Source organism: Magallana gigas, chromosome 2 (genome assembly GCF_963853765.1).
Source record: "Magallana gigas chromosome 2, xbMagGiga1.1, whole genome shotgun sequence".
NCBI lineage: Eukaryota > Metazoa > Mollusca > Bivalvia > Ostreida > Ostreidae > Magallana > Magallana gigas.
In genome coordinates, this window is record NC_088854.1 from 44,103,441 (window position 1) to 44,116,631 (window position 13,191).

At 32.3% G+C, this 13,191-nt stretch overlaps 1 protein-coding gene across 3 annotated transcripts; it reads right to left on the reverse strand.

The window, feature by feature from the left end:
• Nucleotides 1–383: 383 nt before the first annotated feature.
• LOC105319534 (uncharacterized) lies at nucleotides 384–13,191 on the reverse strand. Of its 3 annotated transcripts, none has more exons than XM_066076797.1 (2): nucleotides 11,003–11,251; nucleotides 384–2,380 (listed from the first exon to the last, which is right to left on the reverse strand). In XM_066076797.1, exon 2 carries the CDS (start codon nucleotides 2,377–2,379, stop codon nucleotides 739–741), a length of 1,641 nt encoding a protein of 546 aa, XP_065932869.1. In that variant the 5' UTR covers nucleotide 2,380; nucleotides 11,003–11,251; the 3' UTR covers nucleotides 384–738. The 3 variants fall into 3 exon arrangements, 2 of the variants coding, with proteins under 2 accessions (XP_065932869.1, XP_011415424.3); XM_011417122.4 differs by lacking the exon at nucleotides 11,003–11,251 and adding an exon at nucleotides 4,376–4,495; XR_010711161.1 differs by lacking the exon at nucleotides 384–2,380 and adding an exon at nucleotides 10,790–10,911 and having other exon boundaries at nucleotides 11,003–13,191.

Sequence of the window (13,191 nt, forward strand, 5' to 3'; positions counted from 1 at the left end):
GGCTAGCGAAGATGCAATGAGTCCAATCATGAGGGCGACAAGAAGCAAAATAAAAAAGATACGACCCCCTTGTATTTTCATTGTCCCAAGATGGAGTTACCCATGCAATGCAGAATTTTTTTCAACAATATCGAGTTTATCACACGATTACCATATCTTTGGTAACATAAATCTTCTTTTCAAATGCAGAGTGGGGATAGTTTTATGTAAATCGCTATTTCAATTTATTTTCAGATATTTGAAATTAGACATGTTGACTACATTGACTTAAAATTCTATCAAAAGGAAAGTGAAATACACCGGGGGTCTAAATCGGAGGGGGGGGGGGGGATGGGGGCCTTGTCCTCAAAAACCTAAAAATATGATCTTAAAGCATAAAGAAATTCAGAACATAATTTTTATTTAGTAGTATAAATATACATGTACATAAGACACAAATTGTATACAAATTTGTTTCAGATCTCGTAAATAATCCAGACCTAATTTTCATTTAATACTAAATAATAAATTAATACACTTTATCTTAAATACATATAATATTAATTCCTGCACAGAGACGCACTTTTAGAGAACTTCATTTTCCGATTCTGTATGACTACACATGGTATGGTGAATGAAGCGTTAAATATCACATACATTCTCTTATATTGGCATTTATTATATTCAAATTTTTTTTTTGCGTATGAAATCATATTAATACAAAATCAATATCACTCTACCGTCATTGCTGATGCTGATTCATGAATTAAATGGATATTTAGTGTTCATGAAATAAACCTCCATGCACCGTGAATATTGACCTATTTTAGCTTTGAAAAAACAAGCTGGGTTTGTGTGGAACCAAAATATACGGAATCCCGCATCATGCAATTTCTTTAGAAGAATCACGTGATCAGCCACTGTTCCTTTCGAATGGAATTCTAGATAAAACTGAGAAACATCGGCTAGCTGGTTTGTTCTTAACATCTGAAGAGTCGACGGCCATTCGGCTTCCTCTGTGTCACCCTTCATAACAGCAATAGGTACTTTATCATGCTTCAGATCTTTTCTGATTTTATCAAGAGGTGCTACATAACCCGATCTAAACTTCTTATACGTGTCCCCTATACCTCTGTTGTAAAACCAAACCTTTTCAGAATGTTTAAAATCTTTCTTATTCATTGTAGGATCAAAGGAATGCAGATTACAGTTGTAGGTGTTGGCCATGTCATCGTCAAACGAAAAGTCGTTGTTTATACCAAATGAGTAAACGATACAAGGGTTTCTGTCAATCTTCAGCATCATATCATGACATACATCCCACCCACCGTCCAACACTTTCCCAATTCGTACGATCTGTTTGCACAAAAATTGGGTCGTCATTAGATATTGGAAATACAAATCCTGTAATTCTTGCGTTGGAAGTTTACGAATTTCGTCCTCTGAGGGTAGAATCATTTCTTTAAATGTATGCTCCTTGTCTTCTAAAGACTTCTGAACGAAATAAATGGCGTAACACTTGTTGAATTTATTGACCCCTACACATTGGAACACCCTATCGTACCAGATGATACGCAAGCCTGCTTGAAACAATATTTGTAAGCGTTTTAATAACTTAATATAATCTTTTTTCTTGGTAACTGAGGGATCAAAATGAAGTTCCAGAAGGAGCTGTTTTACTTTTCCAATGGACTTTTCTTCCACCATTTTATCAATGACTTCTAGTTCGGTATAAGTACTAATTGACAGAGTCAGCACGTCAATTATGGTATTTCCTACGTCGTTCTTAGTAATCCAGCTTTGAAGGGAATCTGATTGAGAAAGAGGAGTAGTAAATGTCCGACAATTATACCGCGCCTTTATATCTGATAGAAAAATATTGTCATTAAACTTCTTGTTTGAAGAAAATACGACACAGTTTTTACTGCTGGGCACAAATGATGGGTCAGCACAAATATACCATCCATTTCGAGGAATTTGACCAATGCGCTCCTTGTATCCGCAGAAGTACTGAAGCGTTGTCACATAACGATGATACAAACATCCGACTACATTATCTGGCAGTGACGTCAGTTCTTGGTCGTCTGGAATTAGCACCGGTTGTTCGCCATTCGTTATATATTTCTCTGGAATGGTCGCGATGCAGTTATGGTCAGGATTTGGTTTGAAGGTCTTTGAATCTGTTTTCGTTTTGCTTACTTCATTGTTGTGAGTATTGAGTTTCGTTTTGTGGTTGTTAAAGTTGTCGACAGAATACGGGGGATGTCCAGATTGTTCATTTTTATTTTCCACGACGTAAACTTTCTGAAAAGTTTGAACGCCACGATATTTGTAAATTAGAAGCAAAACCACGCCAATGCCTAAAACTGCCTTCAGCCACATATAGGGACGTCTGTTCATCCTGGAAGACAGAAATCCTTGTTTTATTAAGATAAACATATAGGGAACGAAACATGTATATTTACAAAGTTAAAATGATATGGAAGTGGAGTAACATGAGTTAAAGTGATAATATTTATTCTTATGGATGCATACATGTGTACGTTATTTTATGGGACGTAATGAAAAAACTACAAAAATCGTACCCTTCCTTAGGGTTAACGACAGGAAAACTGATCAGATAGAAGATGTATATTACGAAAAAGCCCTATAGGAATTTGTTATGATTGTGAGAATTGTTGAGTGTGCAAACTTGCTACAGTTTCCGATCATCGACAGATTTGATATATGTTGATGAGTTGTATACGAATAGAGTTTTGGTACACGTTAAAGATTTCCAGGAGAGTCAATTAGGTTAAATGTCTCAAATTCTCGCAAAGAGTTCATTCTTCGTGGTAAAGATTTTATTTTTCCCTAATACTGAAAACTTTTGATTGGTATAAGCTTTGAAAAAGGGCGTTCCGAAAATGCTTTATTGCATGATTAAAAGTATAATCCTTACCTGCGAAAGACGCAAATCTAAATCACAATGAATTCGTACTAGATTTACACCTTGTATTCTTTTTTCTTTATAATTACACAAATGTTTGGTCGCCCTCCTATAGGTTACGTGATAAATGTACCCATTTTGGCATTCTTTTTGACGCGTTGATACTGATTTATTAAAGAAAAACTGGGATTTTTGTCACCTTTTCCAAATGTTAAGTGTATTTTAAATCAACGAATAGATGTAACACATTAATACTATCCAAATATTCCATTTATTGAAAACAAATATACTTTAAATAATATTAATTAATGCGAACCTAAAATTAGTTATCAGCGAAATTTTTACCGAAACTATATTTTGGTGCGGAAGGTTTTCTAGAAAAATAATTAAAATCACGCATTATTTTGAAATTTATGAAAACTAAGTATTTTCTTTGTATTTAATATTAAGGACGCAAACTTTCAATGTTTTGCATGTTTGAAACATGTTTTCGTCTTTTCTAGGAATCAATTTTAAGCAATTTGATTGACTTTTGCATTGAAATTATGCAAATATAGAGAAAAAGTCTGAAATTTGGAGAATTTTACTTTTAAAGCTCTCTTTTAAAAAAAATGCATAATTGACCTTTATGTTTTGTCATTCCAATTACATGTATTACATATTGAGTACATTAATAAAGACAAACTGCATGAAACTTATACAAAGACATTCAGAAATGTTTTGTTTCAAATCAAATTGTTACTACCGAAAAACAAGCCAATTTCAAGTGCAAAAAGGCAATAAAAAATATGCTGGTTTATATAGAATTTTTTAATCACCATATTCAATCAGATCATGGTGCATTATTTGAAACAGTATTTTAAATAATTTCTTCGGTTAAAACTGATGACAGATTGTAACAGGTGTGAATACATCGAAACCGATTTTTAGTGAAAAAAGGTAAAAATACACGTAAATGAGACCTTACAGGAAGATGAAAACTACCCTCTTGTATGTTTTAAAAAGCATTGTTTGTCCTTAGATTTCAATTTCAATGATTTCATTCTTTAAAAAAAATCTCGATACAACGACATTGAGTTAAGTTCCTGAAAAGTTGTTTTAAAAAATTCTTGTGAGGTAAAATGGTGTAAATTTAGAAAGCTATATGAGGTAAACGAAATGCATGAATTTTTTAAAAATATTCTTTTTTTCAAACACACAAAGAAAATAAAAAAAAATTAAAAAACTATGATAAAAAGCCACAGTGATTATTTGAAGAAAAATAATTAATGTGTACATTTTTCATTTTAATCATCTATATTTTTTACGGCATTGTCATTTAGTTGTACTGACAAATTTAAATGACAAAAAAGACTTTATATCTACATAGCTGGAGAAGTGATGCCTTGGATGTACAAAACATTATTTTACTTTAATATATATAATTTACATAAAATTGTAAGCATATCTATCAACCAAGCAACATACCTGAATATTCTTGTGCTATACAACTGCAGGACAAACTAGTTCATAGAAATAAATATATTGCAGTGCAACAGGACGTGGAGTCAATCTCAACAGGAACTTGAAATACAGTAATCAGTACATAATCCTAATTCTTTCCGAATCGAAAATGTAATCGTATCCTATATATTAAAGTACTTAATGTGAAAATCCACTCGCAGCAAAACCGGAAAAAGACTGCCCGGGGATAAAATTCCTGACCAAGTCATTTGATTATTTCCGGTGAGCTACGATTACTAACGGTCAAAATCAAAATGTACAAAATTTGGCAAACAAGTATCACGATTTTAATAAAGAAAAATATACAATCGAACAAGATCAAACTTTTGCATGCATGCATTTAATTGCAATTTGTATTACACAATCAGTTCACATCTTGAAATGTGTCAATTAGACAACGTCTAAATGATTTCCCAATCGTCAGTTAAAGTAGAAATAATTTTTTGTGATTTCATTTAGAAAAGTTGAAATGATGTTTTATTCGTTCATTAATATGATTCCATGAACCTTATGTAATTATAAGAATGACGGATTAACTAAAGATTTCCTGTGGCTTCAGGGGAGGAAATACAAGGAACCGTAACTTGATCGTCGAATTGTTTTCATTTGCTTTAGAACAAACCGACATAGAGCCATTTTAACAAGATCTTAGACTTTCAATAGGATGTAACTACCTTTTTCTTGCGTCTAAACAAGTTAAAAATGACGCTGGTTATAAGTAAAATATACATTGTCTTAGCTCAAAGGACTGTAATATCTAGTTGTCAATGATTTCTAAGAACCATGGCTGAGTAGCCAATAATGAATTAGACAGGCCTACGTCACATTGCTGTTTGACACAACTACGCAAAGTCCCAGCTCTTGTTAAAATAGTTCGAAAACAAACCGACATAATTTACTCCGTGGACTCCTAGGAATACCTATTGTACTTTAACAAACTCATCACTTAAAAAAAGAACATCACGCGGGTCAAGACGCATAGCTTACCTGACAAGGAGCTAATAGTAATATCATAACTTTTTCTGTTTTTTATTTTTGATTTGATTTACTAGTAAACATATTTTTTATTGTACAAAAATATAACTGGGATTGGGCACAAGTTCCGTAACTTAGAACTCACTCTCCCAATACAAAGATATAATACAATATATGTGTACACAACATAAATAAAGGTCAGTGGATAGAATGGCAGTATACATAATTATATGCTATAGACATGAATATATAATTATCAACGGTGTGCTAGTAGTTTTTAGATCAGTTAAATCTTTCAGTGTTTTTGATATGATTATAAACTAATGTAAATAAATGCTTGTTTTCATTGTCACTTGTTGCACGGTCACCACAAAGTAAAACATGAGTATTGACAATGTTAAGATTTACAATCTGAAAAATGTCATTGAATAAAACATTTCTAGTATCTTTATATTTGTTACATGTGAAAAAATAATGGTAAGTATCTTCGAGCTTACAACACGATCAGAGAGGACTGTTGATAATATTACATCGAAATAAATCATTATTTAATGCACAATTGTGACGAAGTTTAGTATGAATAATATTCATAAAATCTATCACCATATGTTAAAAAAAATTAAGGTCTAGCTCTACAAGTAAGTACATGTTTATTTTTGACAGAAACATATGTTTTTTTACCCTTAAAAACGCAAACAGATTAACTTTCACGAACATCCGTTCACGGTTGAAAGCGCATTCCATTCATCAACAATAATAGGAACAAACGAAGATTTATACAGTTCCAAACGACATTTTGGTATAGAGGAATTCTGTGTATTTCTGGTAGTATAGTTATAAACAGTAGCACGCTTGTTTGGAAAAATATCCATTACATAACTGGGTAAAATGTTTTGGTCAATTTTATACATTGATTTTAGCCTGGATATTTTCCTTCTACTATAGAGCGTTTCCCACCCTGTTTCAAAGTAAATGAATATTTCCCTCTGTCATAAAAAGCACTTTTTACGTATACCTTCAGTTATATATATATATATATATATATATATATATATATATATATATATATATATATATATATATATATATATATATATATATATATATATATATATATATAGGTTCCGTTCGTCATCAAAAGCAAGATTTTTTTGTCTTGCCTAGATGGCCGAGTGGGGAGCGCGGTGGCCGCTCACTGCTAGGAGAATGGGTTCCAGAGGTCGTGAGTTCAAGCCTCGGTCGGGGCGGACGGTGGAGCTCCAACAAAAGTGAATTTCTCTGTGCTTTATATATATCTATATCATTCACTATGGGCAGGTATATGTCAATTTGAGATTTATTGGAATGTTTGTGCTTGTTATATATGTGTATATCTACATGTATGCAATGTGTATCGTTCCGATCCTCTCAAATTGTCGTTTTACTGTATTCCACTTGTATCTCAAGCGACTGTGTAGTGCGCAGCCAGCGCGCTAGGTTCCGTTCGTCGTCGAAAGCAAGATTTTTTGTCTTGCCTAGTGTCGATTAGAGAGCGCGGCGGCCGCTCACTGCAGTGCTAGGAGAATGGGTTCCAGAGGTCGTGAGTTCAAGCCTCGGTCAGCTCCAACAAAAGTGAATTTCTCTGTGCTTTATATATATATATATATATATATATAAAGCACTGAATAGAATCAACAACACTAGGCATCTTTAAAGTGTCGGATCTAATATATAGATACTAAGCCAGTAAACTGAATATAAAAAGCACTAAAAATGGCTAACGACACGAACAATAGAAATTGTCAAATTTTCGGGACAACCAGTCCCTTCTTTAGGACCAAAAAATAAATTACATGAGTACAAAACAAAGAAAACAAAATCTAAAGCTACTACTAAACTACTTAAGAAACTATAAAAAGAACAGCTACATTATAAACATTTGTTCACATTCTTAAAGAAGGTGTTGCTACTGTCGCCGATCGCTCTAAAGTAATCAATTGATAGCCATTTTAGTGCTTTATATATATATATATATATATATATATATATATATATATATATATATATATATATATATATATATATATATATATATATATATTTATATATATATATATATATATATATATGCATTCTAGGGCGTAATATGTACATTATGATCTGATGTAAAATTTCCATATATCTTTCAAAAACTAAAGATTCAATGCTTAGTTAAATGTAATGTCAGATTTTTACAATGTAAGAATTACTGATTGAAGTACCGACTCATCGATACCATCAACAAATCAGATGATTAACGGAAATTCTACTCATACCGTCAGTGCACAACTAGTGTGATATCTTATGAGTTTAATTAAATCAGTCTTTGAGCATTATGAGGTGATAATTTTAGTCGGGGCGTGATCAAATACAATAATGATAGATTTGATCACGCCCCTGAGACCTAAATTATTACCTCATTGTATTCAAAGAATGAATCCTTATTACTTACAATTATATAATTTTCATCATTTGTACGATTAATTATTCAAATGTAAATAAGCAAATCCCGTTTGCGCCCCAATTATACGTAATTTGAATTTATTTGACTGTATAGTACAAAATCGATACGTAATGTTATCACAGACAAAGAAACTGAAAATGTAAATATCTAGAAATTTACGAACAGTTAACAAAACATTAGAGATCTTAGTTACAGATCGAATGACTTGTTAGTACAATCTGCAAGCACCACTCTTTTCAATATGTTGATATCTATAAACTCAGGTAACACACATGCAGTCACTTCAAGACATGTGCATGACCTAAATAAAACCTTCTAATGGTACGTGTTTTGAAGGTGGAAACTTTACACATGACACATCACGTTTTGGTAGTTTAAAGAAGTTTTTCCACTTTGACCTTTGGTTGGACCCGCAAAGGTACATAACTCTATTCACTTTTTGGAAGTTGATTTTAATCAACTCTCCTATGCAGTTACTCTGGCAAACCGAAAGTGAAAAAGTGTTTGGACCTAAGCACAAATCATCACCGCTGACAAGTCTTAGATCTTGAAAATATTAGATAAATTCTGTGTACTGTATGCTGTACCATTAGTTTTCAAGGAAACGTATTTATTAATACCTTGAAAATAGTCAGATTTTAAATAGTAGAAACAATTTAGATATATTTTGTAGTCGTATGTATTCCTACGCCAGAGTTCAATTTAGTCTCGTTCAACCAGACGCTCGGCTGTATCCGTAAATCTCCGACAAATAGTGAGTATCTCTTAGTAGTCGAAGATTAACGGAGACAGCCGAGCGTCTTGTTGAACGAGACTAGAGTTCAATATTGCTTGGATCCAGACATGTGTACAATTTTTAGAAATATTTCGATTACTGATACATAGTTTGATGGAATTAATTCTATCTTTAAATATTACACAACATGATTCATATGGGGTTTTCTCGAAATTCTTGTCGGTAAAGTTCGAGAATTCATTTTATAAAAATGTGCGTAATTCAAATACAGATAAGAAACTACTTGCCATGCAAAATAACATATCGTTGATTTTAAAATTAATAATAATCGATAAAATCAACTCCCGTCAGTACTTCAGTACTTTGATTATAAAGTGCCAAGAGGACTACATGTATATCATGCAGTTAATAGTCTAGTCAATCTACTTGTGAAAAATACAATAAAGATGATGATCCTAATTAGAGAAGAATTCGTTTAAACAAAGAACCATCATAAATGTTTGTTTAAACACATTAGAATTTAAGAAAAATTCAGTACTCAAATTTACTTTAAGATTTTATTTCACTTTTCAGCTGCAGTATCTTCAAAGAAAAAAATCCTTAATATGAATGTTCACTTTATCAAGATATTTACATAGTATTATCTTTGATGCATTTAAAGCATTTCAGATCTTTAAGAAGAAAATTTCTACAGCATTTCCTCTGTTTATTTCTTTTCTTTAATTAACTTTGCACTCCTTCTAGGACACAAATATTGGTCAGGGTAACGATTTAAAACGTTTCATTTAAAAAAAAAATTGCAACGTTATGGCATTTATGTTGCAGAAGTTGGATACGGCCACAATCATTGTTTCTACAGTTTATCAATTTAACATTTTATTCAAAAAGCTTTGGCCATACATTAAAAAAAGTATTTAATTTTCCTGCATTCAATAACTATATGATTCAAGCTTAGTTGAAATTGGAAATAAGAAATATTTGGAAGAAGTCAAAAATGATAAATAACATTTACAAACAGACGGACGGACGCTAGGCATTTGATGATTAGAATAGCATACTAAATCTAGAAATATCGGTTTTGGCGACCTTATAAAACATTTGCTTGTGATATCTTTGCGTAAATTGTGGTTTCAAAACCACTCTTTGTTCCGTCCATTTCATGCAAAGTTGAAACTAGCGCAAGCTATAACGGGTCGAAGAACACACGTATTTCCGAACCTTGCCATTCACTCGTTCTATAACAAAAATCTACCGGATATTTATCTGCCTACACATGAAATATATTTTGTTTTAAACACTAGGAGTCTCTGAATATATTAGTATGTATTTACATTCACTTTATTATTTTTATTATTATTATTATGATACAAAATTTATAAAGCGCTGTAGCAACCTCTAATGATACACCGTCCACTAATGATATAATGTTGCATTAGTGGTCAGGATGTTGACCACTAATGATATAATTTTATCATTAACGAACAACCTAACCGTCCGCTAATGATATAATTTTAGATTTATATCATTAGCGGTCAAAAACCGTAACCTCTAATGATATGGAAAAAAAAAATGAGAAATAAGGACTACCTTGACCACTAATGATATACATTTGCACACATTTTTAATTGCATTAGTGGATGGATTTGCAACCTTTAATGATATAATATGATATAATTTAATATAAAATTATATATATATATATTTGATTTGATTTTCATACGATACTGCATAAGATTGGTTAATTTTTTTATTTTTTTTTTGGTGGGGGGGGGGGCGTTATTTGATCATATACATGTATTTTGTCCTTTAAAATACACCATTCTGACATTACCCTGATATTTTGCCTTTTTACTTGAACTGAAATAGTCGCATACAGACAAAATACATACCATTTATGACTTCGTCTGTTTACTTGAAGATCCAAATTGATTATCATTAATCAAAAAAGAGTTGTGCTAAATATTTTTAGTTGAAGAAAGTTTGAAGAAAAGCAATTTTACGATATTAAAACATTATTGATAAACTTTTAGCGGGATTTTATTAACATGAAAAAGGTCCAATTCATAAGACTTATTCTGCCTGGTGCAGGCAGATAGCTAACCTTGCACAACGCAAACAAAAGTCACACGGGTTTCATATTTTATTTTGTGTGGAAACGTTGCCGTCATGAATAATATTGGTAAAAAACTACGACAAATAGAAATAACAAATTACTAAATAGGAAAATATAGAATTTAACTTTATACCTTTAACTGTAAATTACTTTAAAGACCATAATGGTGTGCCATACTTTTAAGAATGTTTTATCTGTAAAATAAATTTCCATCTGTAACTATACTTCAAAAATACAATTTAATACTAACAAATTTGAGCAATTACTTCAATAAAAAAGACTTACTTAGTGGTTCGAGGCACGCATCTAACAAGATTGAAGACGATTGACAAAGTGAGACCGGACTGGTCAGTAAGGCTGACAGGAAGTGAGTGATTGACCAGATATAGTTAACTTGTACCAAAAATGATTACCGGGTATATTAAACTCAAAGTGGTTAGCTTGTAAAAAAAATATTTCTGAAGAATTTTAAAATTAAACCATAGACAACACAAGACTATTTGCTATTATGGTCTGTAGCACAATTGAATCACTTTATTGTTAAGTTGAATATGTGGGTTTGTTAATTATACCTTAGAACAACAAAGAATATGAAATAATGTTGGTTGAATTAAAACTACTTCAACAATGGTGATTATGTCGGTGTAACAAAAAATGTTAACCCGGGTTGAAAATTGAACCGGGTTTGATAAAATTATATCATTAGTGGTCAACATTCTGTCCACTAATGCAACATAATATCGTTAGTGGACAGTGTATCATTATATAAATAGTGCCTGTTTGGGAGGGTAACAGTTGAAATTGACACCCCGAGAGAACCATTGTCAACCGACGCGAAGCGGAGGTTGACAATGGTTTTCGAGGGGTGTCAATTTCAACTGTTATCCTCCCAAATAGGCACTATTTATTTTATTATACTGAATGTCTTAATTTTAAAGAAATTTTTCTGCTTTTGTATAGAAATGACGTGAATTCTACGGCGAACTGTACGCGCATAATTTACTCGCATGTAACAATTCGTTGTGTTACCCGTTGCCAAGTGTGTTGCTAACGCTGAGGGTAATAGAACAAATTATCAACTGCGTCTAAACCAATCAGATTTCAGTATTTAACATGAAAGTATAATAAAAGAGGTTGCTACATACCACGTTTTCAGTCAAATGAAATATTAAATGATTGAAGTCAGAAAAATCAACCTTTGAAATGTCAAATTACCCAAGACGGCAAATATAGCGGATAGTATGAAAGAGTTAAAGTTTTGAAACCGAAACTTTTAAGTACACACATGTACAATTAAACTGTGAAGAGCAAGTTACACTTCTGTTCAAAGACAGTTCAAAACTCTGAAGTCGGAGTCAATTTTCAACAGGGTCAGTTTTCAATGTGTCGATGTCCTTAGAAGTTTGAAAAATATTTTTCAAGCTGTTGAAAACTGACCCCAGGTATAATTTCACGACTTTTGGTATCAATTTTTCAACGTTGAAAAATGATATCCGGGTCAAATTTCAACCCGGGTCAAGATTCCTCGTTACGCCGGCGAATGCGTCATAAATGTCCAATACTCCCTAAACACACCCACGAAAAAGTTTCTGTGTAGTGTTTGTATCTGTATTGAACACAATATTTTTTTCTGTCAAATCAAGATAAGTAGCTTATTAATCATAATTTTGTTAATCTTGCAAGTTTAAGAAAAGTTATTGTTAAGTTGAATTAATTAAATAATCACTGATCGCGACTTGTCTGATAAAAATATGAAAACTGCTCATTATTGTGCTGTCAGTTAATTATCATGACTTCTCAAAATAAATTAAAGTTGAAGCGATTTACCGGAAATATAACATAAACGGCCGGTATTGGTTTGACAATCTTAGCAAACCACGGTCAACATGAACGATCATGGTGGAGAGAGATATATATATAAACGGACACCGGACCATGGCTTGAGACGATGTTGTTTGACATATATTCCTTTTAGCTCTATCTACACAGTTTAACAACAAGAGACAGAGTTCTTAGTCTTAATAACAAACTGTTGCTATCGGGAAAAAAACCCCAAACAAAAACAAACAAAAACAAAAATCCATATCGGCATGAATATCGGACAATATTAGGAATTAAAACATGGAGCTGAAATTTTTTATCAGACACAAAATAATTAGGTAGAGCAAGTTCCATTTCAGAGACAGTTCAAAAACCTGTAGTTGGTCAATTTTCAACGTGTGAGGTCATCAGAGATTAGAAAAAAAACCTTTTTTGAGCTGTTGAAAAATGACGTTTGGTCGCAGTTTTAACGTTAGAAAAGCCCCCGCCCCTCCTCCCCCCCCCCCCGCCCCCAATATCCAAAATCAATAATCAATGTTGAAAAATGAAATCCGGGTATACATTTCACGACTTTTGGTCTCAGTTTTCAACGTTAAAAAAGCCCCCCACCCCCACCCCCTCCCCGAATCAATAATCAATGTTGAAAAATGAAA